This window comes from Natator depressus, chromosome 3 (genome assembly GCF_965152275.1).
Source record: "Natator depressus isolate rNatDep1 chromosome 3, rNatDep2.hap1, whole genome shotgun sequence".
In the NCBI taxonomy this organism is placed as follows: Eukaryota; Metazoa; Chordata; order Testudines; family Cheloniidae; genus Natator; species Natator depressus.
Window position 1 is genome coordinate 152,958,467 of NC_134236.1, and position 15,251 is coordinate 152,973,717.

General features: G+C 40.4%; 1 protein-coding gene across 1 annotated transcript in view; it reads right to left on the bottom strand.

Annotated features, from left to right (window-relative positions):
* KIF6 (kinesin family member 6) overlaps positions 1 to 15,251 on the bottom strand; it is a 287,759-nt gene that overhangs the window by 237,642 nt on the left and 34,866 nt on the right. Inside the window, exon 5 of the mRNA XM_074949116.1 lies at positions 5,423 to 5,532. Coding sequence (XP_074805217.1) covers positions 5,423 to 5,532 — 110 coding nt within the window. The remainder of the gene's footprint in view (positions 1 to 5,422; positions 5,533 to 15,251) is intronic.

Here is a 15,251-nt window from a genome sequence, read left to right on the forward strand (position 1 = left end):
GTGCAAACAATAGTGGGGACTTAATACACCTTTGCTTCTCATACTTCACTCATATGTCCTTGTTTATTTAGTACACTACTCCGATACTGTAAAGTAAAGCTTTCCTAAAAAGAACACAGGAATAAGATGAGTTGAGTGATTTCAGTGGTCACATATGGAGTCTCGCTTGATGATGCCGATGAGTTAATACTGTGATTTGAAGTAGTGGCTTCAGAAAAGGTGTCACTGACTGATCCTTCCTTATTTTGGTGAGATGGGTTAATAGATACAATGAAGATATCCTTTCTGAATGGTAAGGAATATTTCATACCCTATGCTCAAATTAGCTCTTTCACATTCCAAGGTCTGGGTTAGTTCCAGTTGTAATATTTTTATGGATTATATCAAATCCAATCTTTGAAAGAATGAATCAGAACCGTTTATCCCCAATATCATTTCCTGTCTGGCTCTTTCTATTAGGATCCAGAAAAACATTGATTGTCAAACCTAGATATCCTTTTAACCTTTCGTGTGCAGTAGTAACAGACATTCATGATGTAAACTAAAACATAAATTGAGCACTCTTCATTCCAAACAGATGAACTTTCTAGTGAAAGGCCTGACCCAATATTGTGAACCTCAGGAATTTTCAGTGTACTAAGAATTACTGGTATGTAAAAGTATGGGTCTTGTATATCTATGGATAGTAGCCAGTCTCCAGATTATATAGCTTGTATAACCACTGAAAGAGGGAATGGCTGACACACACATTGTTTAGCCTAGAATCAGGAGATAGCCTGTTGGTTTCTTTGCATTATAAATGAGATGGAAGAAAAAATGTCATTTATCCTGTGTGTAGCTTTTTTTCCTGTGGCTTCCTTTGTAAAGTGATCTATGAGTTCTTGTTATAATATTTGGTTTAGTCTTGTGTGTCAGCAGTCTGGTGAACCCTTAAACCCTTGGAGGGCAGTAGAGAAATAAATAGGATTGGGAACTCTTTTGAAGTAATTTCCAGAACTCAGTGATTATGAACAATATTTTTCAAGACAAAAAATACTCTAGATTCCCCCAATGGAGCCTAGAGCCTAAATTCTGTACATTGGTTGTGTGATGAGACAAGTTGTCATTACAGAGGTTTTCGGCAGATACATCTTTTGTTCTTAGTCTTGAGCCTTTCCCTTGTTATGGAATTAGGGATTAAAAGAGTAGTTTATTCTGACCTATGGTTTAAGCAACCATGGCCTTCCTTGGAGGATTATGGGTTGCTGGAGGGAGGATCTGTTCCCCTACTGGAGAATGTAATTCTTTTTTTAAGTGCACCATTATCATAGTAGATCTTATATACACTCTTGCCATCTACCAGGGGGAATCTAAGACCTTTTCTAAGTCACTGATTTAAATGTCAGCCAGTAAATTCTTTGGATGGTGGCGGTTTGCAATTATTATTTTAGTTGTATAACAACATTAAGTGTCAGGTTTAAATGTAGACAAAAGAGGAAATGGTAAATCAAGACAGATGTAACGTACATGTTAGCATATCAAGCAAAGTCAATTTTGTACCTACCATCTCCGTTTATCACTTTCTATCAGGTCTTCTTTTAATATATTTTGGTCAAAACCTGAATTATTTTCTTCACATTCATTAGACTCTGCCCTCACATTTAGCTTTTCAAGTACTATCAGTGAAACAACTGTGCACTTTCCATGGTTTGTGTTTATTATGTTAAACTGAATGATCTTGCATGTCATCATTCTGTGGTTATTCCTTGTGCTGAACTGGAAAGTGGCGTAAAACGTCATAAATAATACATGACTTGTTAGAATAAAGTCAGTCTCTTTCTTTGTTTCACAATGGTTCACTTTCTTCTTTAAGAATCTTTTTGGTGATATTACTTTAAAAACAAATGGCATATTTTACCAGCTTATTTGATCCTTTGCTTCCTGTTCCAAAATGACATTTTTCTTCACCTCTTTTATTCTTGCTCACATGGGTGAATTTCATCCGAGAGCAGAGAGCCTGCACAAGGCTCTATATGACACCTCAACTCCACATCAAAGGCTTACATAGGGTTTAACTGATGTGTTAGACACTGTGTGATCCTTCTGAAACAGGATGAACATCACCTTTCAGTTCTGAAGTACCTCATTGGATACATTTTTTCTATCACACTTGAATAGGTTTGTCTAGGATTTTTCCCTTCCCTAAATATTTGCTTATTATTGAATAGCTCCAAAAATGTGCGGAGCAACTATAACTCCAAGAAAGTGAGAGAAGTCGCAAATGCTGAACACATCACAGGTTTTACAAAAATTGCATCTAAGTTGTACACATATAAGGGGTAATTACTTGTGCAATGGCAAACTATATAGAATAGTCATTTCCATGTGCAATAAATCATTTATGCACAATTTATACTCCTTTTTAGCCCTTAAAATGTAAGTATTGTGACAGGGTCGGGCCGGATGGCTACAGGAGAGTAATAGAAGGCAGATATATTAGCCCCAGGTTAAGTAGGTCCTTTTTCCCTGGGTAAGGTAACAGGGAAGGTTCCAGAACAATCAGGAACCTTCTGGAGACAATTAAGACAGACAGGCTGATTAGAACACCTGCAGCCAATCAAGAAACTGCTAGAATCAATTAAGGCAGGATAATCAGGGCACCTGGGTTTAAAAAGCAGCTCACTTCAGTTTGTGGTGCGCGTGTAAGGAGCTGAGAGCAAGAGGCACTCGGAGCTGAGAGTGAGAATGCATACTGTTGGAGGACTGAGGAGTACAAGCATTATCAGACACCAGGAGGAAGGTCCTATGGTGAGGATAAAGAAGGTGTTGGGAGGAGGCCATGGGGAAGTAGCCCAGGGAATTGTAGCTGTTGCACGGCTGTTCCAGGAGGCACTCTAGGAGGCTTTCCACAGGGCCCTGCGCTGGAACCCGGAGTAGAGGGTGGGCCCAGGTTCCCCCAAGCCTCCCAACTCCTGGTCAGACACAGGAGGAGTTGACCTGGACTGTGGGTTCACAAAAACGGCCAAACTGAGGGCTGCCGTGAAGCTCCAAGGCGAGCAAATCTGCCAATAAGCACAAGACCCACCAAGGTAGAGGAGGAACTTTGTCACAGTTTTTATATATTTAAAAATTATGAAAGCCTGAATAACTTTCTTGATAAGTTTGAAATAGCTCCTTCCATGTTGATGTGATCATTAGGTGAGTCTACAGTTAGGATTTTTTTTTAATAAAAGATTCTTGATACAAAATAACCAATGAAGGGCTTTAAAAGTGTTGTCAAGTCTATTGCATAAATACTACTTTTTGGCCAATGTAACACACAAAACATGTTTAATAAATATGTATATAGTAAAATAGTTACTAATCTATCTTTGAAAAGTAGTTACTGTACAGCAAATAATTTGATTCTCTCTATATTACTCATATTGACACAAACTACTGTATATGGCTTACCAGGCAACTCCATTATCAATCCCAGTGCATTTCAGCCTTAATTCCACAATCAAATCTCCTTGTAATTTTTTCTTACAATACCCTAATACCAACCACAAGAGATTCTCTACTCTATCTTAATCTAGATGCAAAATAGAAACCAGTTTTGATATTGTACAATTCATTATATTAATAAACACTGAGAACTCAATTTTTAATAGTGACCTCTCTTTTTCCAGGCACACCCTAGGCTACAAATAACTGTGTCCACAATTCAAGGAATTGGATAGCTATGTGATAGCATTTGCACCCCCCAACCAATTGCAGGCACAGATATTTACACCTGCAAGAATGGACATCAGAATGAGGTTCTTTTCAAAATTAGACTCTGATTTTTCTGCAGAGTTTAAGAAACTGATGTCTAAATAAATAAATAATATGCAGTAGTACTTTTGGCCATAGAACTCAAAGAACTGTACAATGAGAGGTTTCAGAGTGGTAGCCGTGTTAGTTTGTATCAGCAAAAAGAACGAGGAGTACTAGTGGCACCTTAGAGACTAAATTTGTTAGTCTCTAAGGTGCCACTAGTACTGCTCGTTCTTTTTGGACAATGAGAGGTAGGTATAATTATCCCCATTTTCCAAAAGAGGAAAGTGAGGCACAGAGAGGTTAAGAGACTTGACTACCTACACATCGAATCAGTCACCTGACTCCATTATCTTCTGGACTACGCTACCTCATAATGGAGGCAATCCAGTCATAGCAATGGACTTTTAAAAGGTCCATATTTTATATGACTGATGAGGAACAACTCTAGTCTTTGCAGGGTGCACTTTGTCCAAAGACCTTTGCAGGGTGTGACAAGCTGAATCTAAATTCTGCAGCAAAATCTCTAGACTCTGTGGTACACTACTGGAAATTTTATAGCAGTTTTGCATGCATTTAAAAATGATTTATTTGTGTGTTAATATGAAAACAAGTAATTAATTTTTATATTGAATTTATGATGTTGCCACATCTTCACGTTTCAATATGCCACACATTTTTATTGACAGAACCTAAGTTGTCCTACATCAGAGCTAACATTTCACTGAGATGTATGAGGCAGTTCACACTTCTCAGAGCTATTATTTCAGGCTAGCAGGAACAAATTCAGGAACTCAATAGTAGATTAGTTTACACTTGACTCCCATATTCAAGGTTACCTTTACAACCACTATACATTCCACAACCACATAACTGAAGAATATATGAGAGCTGTGACAATGTTACACACACACACACAAATCAGTGTTTCATATAGCCTCCATATGCTCTTCAATACTGGGATAAACCGTTTATCAAAACTGCTTACTCTTCAAATGTTGCAGAATGGGGTCTGAATGGGTTTTGCTAGACTGAGTTTAGGGTCTGTACATACCATGATTTACTCAGCTCAGGCAAATGTTAACAGTGCACTAAATATTTCATCAGCAGAAACTCTACTTTGATGATCATCTGTTCTGAAAAACTGTACTGCGTTTTGGAATCCCTCTTGGCCTTTATCTCCTTTACTATCACATTACATTCCACCAGGTCCTGCATTTAAAAAATAATTACTCCTGAAGGAAAAGGCACATAACTGAAATAGGTTTCTGTGTACTAGTTTCAAGGCAATGCTGCCCTATTCTATCTGCCTCGTCACTCCTACAGCATAGGGTGAAGTGGATGAATTGTCCCAAGGAAGAACAATTACTCCTTCTCTTTTCTTGTACTGGCTCCTGTGAACCTTTCCCCCCAATAATGTCAGTCTTGTACACCTTCACCTTCAATTATTCTTATCCATTTTTCACAATGTCTACACATACAAAATATAATAATGGAAACTTTTGAAAATGTTGATAAAAATGAACTATTTTGAGTTAATTAAGTCTGAGGACAATATCATACAGTTTCAAAGGAAAATAACGAAACAGGGCATCTGAAAGTGATTTTTTTATCCCTGCTGATTCTTTGTAGTTTTGTTACTCACGGCAAATCTTCCAATCTGGAGGCTTCATGTCTTGGGTTCAAAAGATCATAACCACATTCATTGTAGATTTCCAAGTAGGAAACATGGGTTGTGTACACTTTGCTGCTGTCCTGAATAGGAAAGAAAATTAAAAGGGCTATAAATAGCAGCCAGAGCCCTAGGGAAAATGGACAAATTTATCACTATAGCTTCCACACTGCCTCCTCACCCTCTCTCTCATTCTTTTGCTGGATATGTTTTACATTTTCAATTCGTGACACTTTCAAGTCTGTCCATTGCCATATGCATGAAGACCAAAAAAAAAAAAAAAAAAAGACCTATGCCCATGATTAGAAGCAAGTTCAGTCTGTTTTTTTTAATTGGTTCCATATATCTAAAAAAGTCTGCATACACTTAGAATGTGGCAACTTGGTTACAGAACTCTATAACATACCATTTTTCACTTCTCTGACAAAAAAACATGTTACTATAAAGAGGTATACACTCATATTATGGATAAAGAGATGATCCCTAAAAAAAAGCAACCAAAAACCGAAGATTTACTTCATTTTAGAAACTCCAGTGGCACATTGCTTTCCATGTTCTTTACCAAAATACCTAAACACTGCGTATGCTGTCAACTATCCTTTGTAGCCCTACTTTCTTTCTGTATTCTGTATTGCCAGAATGTAAAATAATCCAACTGGTCTCTGCAGACAGAATTCTCTCCTCCCACAAAGCCAAAGCCAAACAATGTAAACCTCAAAATAATGAACTGCGATTTCCAAAGTAAAAGTGAATTAATTTATTTAATTGGATGAAATCACTGGGAAAGCACTCATTATCACACTAACAGAGGCAGTTTTCTAATCCAATTTGCTAATTTTATTTAAAAAGCTATCTTGAGACATGAACCTTTCATTGTCACTGCATAAAATATTTCTAGGATGAGATTTTTATTGATTGTGGCAGAAGAGTGTTTCAGGGAAAACTGTTTTAAAAGGCACATTATGGGTAGATGAAAAAAATAAAAAATGAGACAGAGTTCTTTGGGATTGCAATTTACACAGGTAATAAATCTCCCCCAACAGAGGTAATTTACATCATGGAAAGAACGGACAGTAAAGCAGATGTCACTTTCTATGGGTGTAATTCATCTTCACCCAGGGGCATGTGAAAAAACCCTTTATGTCAGTTGAGCTCCCACCACTGGAGCTTAGGTGTGTGTGGATGGAACACCTGCCATCATGAAAGGGGCACCTGTGCCTCTGGTGCACCATAGATGGTTTTGTGGGGCATGCTGGGAAGAGACCATTAGACCGGCACTTACGTGAATTTAATGGAAGAACCAACACATAGCTACAGGCACAGCGGCAACTCTTTCAACCCATGGAGCTGCAGGCCTTCGCTGCATAGTACTGTAGCCACATGCCTTATCACTTGGTTCAGTGGATTAACATTATCCTCCCTATTCCTCCTGAACCACTACCTAGATCCACACAAGCCCATTTACTCAAGCTTTGAATGGGGAGAAGTGAATTTCACCCTGTATTAGTGAGATCCTTCACTAAAGAGTCTACTGTATCCCTATTTGAAAAGCTAATTGCTCTTGCAGATGTCTGCATACCAATACCTGTTTTACAACGAAACCACCTTAACAGAAACATGCCATGTACTGCTAAACACTTATAATGCCTCTGGGCCTCAATAGAAACCCTGGAGGTTTTAAAGAACAGGTTGGACAAACACCTGTCAGTGATGGTCCAGGTTGACATGGTCCTGCCTCAGTGCAGGGGCTGAACTTGATGGTTTCTCAACGTGACTTCCAGCCCTACGCTTCTATGATTCTGTCTCCACCGTCTCCAATCCTGCTAAACTACATTTCCTCTAATGATAGTTCACCCCACTTCTGAGTCTAACCTCATGAACCAAGAGGGAAGTTGACATTTCACCACAAACATAGTAAAGAAACAATAACAAAGATATTTGTATAACATATTTTAAATACATTTAAATGTAATTTTGACTAGTGCACGAATATATGGAAATTTTCCCCTATGTCAGCTTTTTAAAAAGGGCCCACTATAAAAGACAAGAGGAAATGAGAGAAGAGGAAGGTATGGAAAGAGACAAAGATGAAAGGAGGAAGAAACAAGAAGAGATAAGGGAGGAAAATAAAAGTGGCCAATCTGAGAGCAGAGAGGAGCAGTGTCCGTAAATGTGTGGCTAGCTAATACTACAAAGCGCCAGTTACTTTAAGTGCCAGAAACAAGTCTGAAAAATCAAATGTTCCTGCATGCACTCTTGATAGAAATAAATATGCAAATACTACAAATCAGATGGTTATTTCTTCATCCTACATTATTATTTAATCAGCACAGTACCAGACAGAGGAAGACAAAGTCCTAGTCTCCAGGAGTTATTCTAGGGGCTCCATCTTATACACTCTTACTCATGTAGGTGTTCATGCGACTAAAATCTACTCTTATGAATAAGGATTGGTAGGATACAGCTCTAAATACAGTACAAACATAACATGGAATGGCTGACCAGATGATAACCAGGACATAACAGTAAGCTATTTGATCAACTTACCTATTTTCACATATATTTCATTTCCACATTTGCATAAAGTTGCTAAATTAAAGAAATAAAGTTTAATTCACTCATGGACCTTATGGAGTAAAGAGGGACAAAGAACACATGAAGTCAGACAGACAATATGCAACTTTTACTTTTATTTTCTTGGCTTTGCGTCACATGGTTGATGGAATGGTAGAATGAATGACTTATATTGGTTCAGAATTATTACAGCATGTAAACAAAATTTTATTTCTATTTTGGGGAACACTGATATAAAATTGCCAAGAATATTTAATTTATTTTTCTCTTTTTCAGATGTAATGAGTGACTATCAACGTCACTCTCTGTCACAACCTCTTAGAAACCTGACAATAATATTTATCTCCTGACTGATTTTGTTTCTGCCCAATGGGAAAGTAGATCATTTTGCTGTGTTTTGGCTGAAGTGAAAACTAACTTTTAGCGGAAGTTTTTACACTTTTGATGTCAAGGACCACTTCATAAGATCCTTCGATGGCCTCCCCGCAATCCCATACCTTATCCATGGCAACAGTGCTTGGTTCTCAAACTTTTTTCCCTTCTGTGGGTCACCAAAAACAATTCGTATTTAAGAGTCACTGATTTAAAAATAACTTTAGTACAGAATGAAAAGAAACCTGTTGCTTGCTGGTTGAACACAATTTTAATTTCTTATCTAAACAACTTTTCCAACTAAATAATTTTAATTAAGATGGGAGAATGAAAAAGCAAGTTTTAAGCCACTCAAGATTTTTCTAGACTGTTTTCGCATCTCTAATGAAGCGCACAGGTGTTGGGATGCTAATCTCCTTTTTTAAGGAGAAAAAATTCACCAGATGAATAGGGTCCATACAATGTCCACTGCAACACTCAAGTCCCACAATGGCCCTCCTCTGTGAGAGGTGGAGGAACAGGCTGAGCAGCCATGCAGGCTTGGAGGGCTACTGTACTCTTTGCTTGTTACAGAGTGGGACTTTATGCCAGGCCCAAGTGGGCTAGCACAGTTGGGGGAGGAGCTACTGAATCAACATTTATGGGGTTACATGGGTCCTATGACAGGGTGCTGACCAGGAACTGCTGAGCAAGCCCTCTGTCACTCCAGCTCCAAGTAAGGGAGGTGAATTGGACTGACTAGAGGAACCTGAGTCTGATTGGCAGAGCCGCAACAGCTGCCAGCCTGATTAGCCTGAGGTTATATACAGGCATAGAGGAAGGAAGGAAGGAAGCAAGAGTGGTGGGGAGAAGCCAAGAGAGTGGAAGGAGAGGGGTAGCTCTCCCCTCCTGGCTGCAAGAAAGAGAAGCCCCTAAGGCTGGGACCCCCAGCAATATGTGATGAGAGTTGGTGGTTTTGCACTGTGTAAATAAACTGCACCGGTGACTGCTGAGCCAAAAGGTCTCTGAGTGATTTTTGGAACAGAGCAGAGACAGGACCAAGAGGGGCCCTGCTACGCCCTGTTACATGTGGGGGCTTGTCCAGGACCTGAGCCAGTGCAAGAGTTTGGTGGCCCAGAGATAGAGGAGACCCAGCAGTGGCTGGTAAAGCAGCAAGAAGAAATGCAGAAGGCTATGCAAGATTTTCAGCAAGCCCACCATGTAGAGAGGCAGGTCTTGCTTACTTGGCAGGCTGAGCAGCAAAGGAAACTGCAGGACTTTATACAGGAGCAGACCAGCATCCAACAGCAGCTCCTGCAGAGGATGGTGAGTCCTACGGGTGGATGGCTCGTGGGCACCCGGCCTAAGACTATGTAAAATGGGCCCTGCGGATGACCCACACGTGTTCCTCTGCATGTTCGAGTAGATCGTCATGGGGGCTGGATGAGATAGGGCAACCTGGGCCCTGAGGCTGGCTCCCTACCACACCGAAGAAGCTCAAGCAGCCTACATGGCCCTGAGCGAAGAGCAGGCCAGTAACTACGATGCAGTTCAGGAGGCCATCCTAGATTGGGTGGGGCTGTCTTCAGAGAAATACCAGCAGAAGGTCCGTTCGGCAAGGTGGACATGGGATTTGCGGCTCCAGGAGTTTGCCCAGAGGTTGATGGCCTGAGCCACCCGCTGGCTGAGACCCAGCATCCAGACATTGGGGGAGATAATGGACGTGTTGGTCCTAGAAAAGTTTTTACAGAGCCTCCCTGAGAACATACAGGTATGGGTTAGGCATCCTCCAAGTACGGTGGAGGGGGGCTGTGAAACTGACTGAGGAATATGCAGAGGCCGACTTCCCCAGGAAAGAGGGGCGGCCCTATAAGGACATAGAGTATGGGAGAAAGGGCCTGGAGCAGAAGAGGCCTGAGCGGCTCCTCCGGGGGCCTGACGGATGACTTGTTGGCAGTGTGGGCAACCAGGACATAAGGGGAACTGCCCATATATGGAGTACGAGTTCTGCAGCTGGACTAACGCTGGAGGGCAGGTGTAGGGGCAGAAACAGTCCACCATACCTGTGATGGTGGGGAGGGAACCCCGGGGGGGGACTTAGTAGATACGGCCTCAGACTGCTTGCTTATCCAGCGGCAGCTAGTAAAGCCACACTGGCTGATTCCCGGAGCCAGGATGGACCTTGAGTTTGTCCACGGGGATAAAAGACAGTGCCCTATGGCCCAGGTGCCCCTCAAGGTCCAGGGCAAGTTTCAGTGGAAACAAGTCAGGGTAGTCGAAGGGCTGCCTTACCCGGTGGTGGTGGGCACAGACTGGGAGCCCTTCCCAGGAGGGACAGGAGGCGGTGGGAAGAAGCCCACCGTGGGGAAAAGGGGAGGTCCCCTGAAGAAGTGGGTGGAACCATCCAAGCCACAAAGCCTTGGTAAGGAGTGAGACCAATCTCCTCTGGAGAATGAGGTACAAACCCTTAAACAACAGAGCCCGAGGGGGGAAGGAAACAGGGAAGGGGAGGCCTCCGGCCCAGGACCCTTATCAGAGGAGACAGGCCCGATGGAGCCCCCTTCAAGGCAACCCCCAGGAGAACGGACATAGGCCCTGTGTGCTAGGCTGGTGGAACCGGAGGCCCTGCATGTCTAGGGGGAGATGGAGATCAATCCCAAAACCCTGCAAGAAGGGAAAGAGGAAAATGAGGGGGGACACCCATGGGGGTGCGAATGGTGTGAGGACCTATGGGGGCATCCACCCCTTACACAATGTAACTTCTGTGGGTGGGGGATACAGGAACCCCACAAGGAAGACCCCAAGGCTCACTAGAAAGTGGAAGGAGAACTCCCCCGCACTGCCCCATCCGGTAGAGAGAAGAGGGGACAGGCAAGGACAAACCTGGAGGTTCAGTAAGGGGGGGAGGTGTGTTACAGGGTGCTGACCAGGAACTGCTGAGCCAGCCTTCTGTCACTCCAGCTCCAAGTAAGGGAGAATAGGAGCTGCCTAGAGGAACCTGAGCCTGATTGGCAGAGCTGCAACAGCTGCCAGTCTGACGAGCCTGGGGCTATATACAGGCACAGAGGAAGGAAGCAAAGGTGGAGGGGAGAAGCCAGAGAGTGGAAGAAGAGGGGTAGCTCTCCCCTCCTGGCTACTAGAAAGAGAAGCCCCTAAGGTGGGACCTCCAGCAATATGTGGTGAGAGTTGGTGGGTTTGCACTGTGTAAATAAACTGCACCGGGGACTGCTGAGCCAGAAGGTCTTTGTGATTGTTGGAGCAGAGAAGAGGCAGGACCAAGGGGGGCTGTGCTACGCCCTGTTACCGGTCCAAAACTCATCCTAGGCTGGAATAGTAGCTTTGGAGGGGTAGCACACTGCAACTCCACAGCAAGCCTGCAAATTGGAGGAATTGGCCCACTAGCAGGGTCTTGGAATCTATTTCCACCCACACAGGCTTAGTTCCCTGCAAAAAGACTGAATATTCATGCTTTGTGAAGAGAGGTATGAATTCCATACTCAAAAAATTAGGAAGCCCCCTTCAGAACTGCCATAGGGAGACTCAAGAGCTTCAGGCATTATTGACATCATTCATGTTCCTCAGTTAATCAGTCAGCATTTCCATTCTACTCTATATATAAGCATTTCAAGTTTTAACTCCTCTGTAAAAATTTATGCAAGGCTGATTATGGCATAAAAGGTCAGGCAAGATTAAAAAAAAGTACCAAAATTAACAAGAATTAAATTTGGCAATTTTTCTCTTACTAAAATACAAACAGCTGGCATAATGCCTTTGGCTACGGAGGCAAGCTTCCAACTTTCTTTGGTCACAAGTGAAATATATTGCAAGGTTTCCAACCTAGTGATTTCCCACAAACCCACCATTAACCAGAAAAGTATCTTGCATAATTCATAAGTGCCCGTGTTTCCTCATATGTAACATGCAAATAATGGTGCTTAACCTCCTTCGTAAAGCAGTTTAAGATCTGTGGATGAAAAGTAGTATAAAAGAACTAAATACTGGGAAGAATTATTAGAGATACCAGTTGTACTCCATAATTAAGACTGAGTAGTGTTTTTGCACTTAAAAGCAAGCACTCAACCTCTATGTATGAAAAATATAGCATTTAGTCCCCCCAAAATTACAGCATTTACTTTTTAAATATAGAATGGTATTTCTAGGAATTTACAAGTAAATCACTTAAATAATTTAGGAGTTAAAATTAATTTTAAAATGGCTTCTTTAAAAAATGTAGACATTACTGTCAGACTGTTGTTGTTGTTATTGTCCTGAATGAACTTAACAGAACAATGCAGATGCGTCAAACCTCCCATGTTGTTTAAACTCACTAAAATCTTGTGCATACACTACAATGGAAGATTTTTAATTATGGGCAGATGAATGAGCCTGTTATTCTTCATAAATGAATGTGTCTTCTTCATCAGAGGATGAAGAATAATACTCTTTTACAGAGAAGTCCACAAGAACTGTCCACATGCATGTGCAGGGGAAAGCTGGGAATGAAGGAGGTAGGGGAAAACTAGGGTATACACTCCAGCTTCTTTGTGATACACTAGCAAAAACAAAGCAGCTGTAAACCCAGCTGGATTGGCAAGTATGCTGTCGCTGCCATGCACTGCTCTCTTGTACATAAGTAACCAAGCGTACTGGTGAAACTGGCCATAAAAATTAAATTTTAAAAAATTATTTAAGGTTAAGATCTTAAAATCATTGAAAATATAATTTGGTAACATTCTTTGAATTTCTTGTTTAGTGATCTTATATGAAATTTTAAATTTAGAAACCCACGTATATTTCCAGAAAATGCTACTTTAAGATTAAATGACAGCTGAAAGTATATATCATTTATAGAGTACATTGACTGTGATTGTAAACTCTTCAGGGTTTGGGCTGCCCTTGTGTTACGGCTGTACAGAGCCTAATAGAGTGGGAGTCTGCTACCAGATTGAGGACTCTAGTTGCTACCACAATACAAATAATAAATAACAATATAAATAGTTTACATTGACACATTATATGGATGTTGTATTTAATCCTTAAACAACACATTATAAACCCAGGAAATTCAGTTAAGGTTAAACTCAAAAGAAATCCAAACAGAAATGCACAGTTAGGGCACCAAAACAACCTTAACTTCACTCTGCAGTGACACCATGCAAAACCATATGATTAAGTTTTTGTGACTGCAGATTATATTATGCTGATTTTTAAAGAAATATTAGATTGCTTCTTTTCGTCCCTTCGTGTTGTCACTACAGGGCTAAGGTAATGTTACTTGGGTGGCCCAACCACATTTCAATATCTTGACATGGCTAGATTTCTTTTAAATTTAACCTTAACTCTGAATTAACTGGATTTATAAACACTAGGCTTCCAAATAACTAACATTTATGTAATGTATTTTACCTTGACTATCTAATATGTGCTCTCAGATGTAACTCCATCTTAATATAGTTTTTGTCTGAAAATTATTATTAGGGGCAGCCTCTGCTCAGGAAAAAATTAGAAAATGGAATAACAGGTAAGGTTAGAAAAAGAGGTAGAGTAGGAGTGGTGAATCAGAAGGAGACTCCAAATTAAGGGCACAGGGCAGAGATAGAGAAATTGTGGGTAAACCTTTCATTATTTAATATTAACCACTTTTTGTCTTACACTGAAACCAAATCCATGATCTCTTCACACAAAGAATTTCCACTAGCTTCAACAGAAGTGCTACATGTGGAACATCTGCAAAACTGGCCCTATGAGTATAATTTACTACCTTTGAAAGTATTCTATAGACAATTTTTAACTAGTCTTTTAGGTCTAGATACCTTTTTAAAGCAGATCTAAAGACACTATTAAAAAGTTAAATATGTAACAGATGCCATACAAGTGCATCATGAGAAAAACGCATTATGGGCAAAAACTTTCATCGCATCTTTTTACTATTTACAGCTTTACTTGTTCATGTGGCATACATGTGTAGCTATGCCGAGAAACTTGCATAATGTCTGCCCACTCTATGCCAGACTTCAGTCACCAAATGAGCCTCTTACTCATATTAGCATGTATAAGTGTATTACATACATATTTAAAGTTAAAGAAGAGACACACATACAAAAAGGATTATTGCGGTTTGGATGTCTTTGCTTTTGAAAAATTAAACTGGCTGAGATATTGAAATTTGAAACTGTTTCCCCACAATATTTTACTAAATAGTTGTGATTATGGACCTGTGATATTTAAGTGGTCATACTATACTGTGACCATGCAATTAACATGGATTAGTATAATCTAGTAAAATAATCCTGTTAAGTAAGTAACCTGATTTTTTTTTTAAGACCTTCAATAAAGTTTATCCAGGAAAATCAAGTTGTATTATGAATTTTATAAATACTGCATAAAGTTAATATTATGAGCTTCACTCACACACACAAAAAGCAAGGTAGTTCAAATGATGGGTTAAAATACTGGTTGATAGTCCATCTTCTATTTGCTCTTCGTGGCCTAAGGTTATATAGGATTACGAATTTTCATACTTCATCTGTGCATTGCAACACTTATCATAGGCATAATAATACAGTGGATGATGACACAGCCAAATATTTGATCAGACACCACTCTGGGCGAGCCTGAAAGCAGTACTCTCAAAAAATAAGACATTGGAATAATTCCAATGGTGTCCACTATTTTTCAGTGTCTGGCAATAACCTGGTCATCCACCACTCATGATGACTTTATGGTAAGGCTACAGTGTCAGGCTAGATTTCACGCTAATATACATTTCTTTCGTTTGGTGAGTTCAAGTCAGGACTTATTGTAACATTACCACTAAGATTGTTTCCTGTGATTCAATGCAGTATTAGTAAATCAGATTTTTTTTAAAGAAAATGAA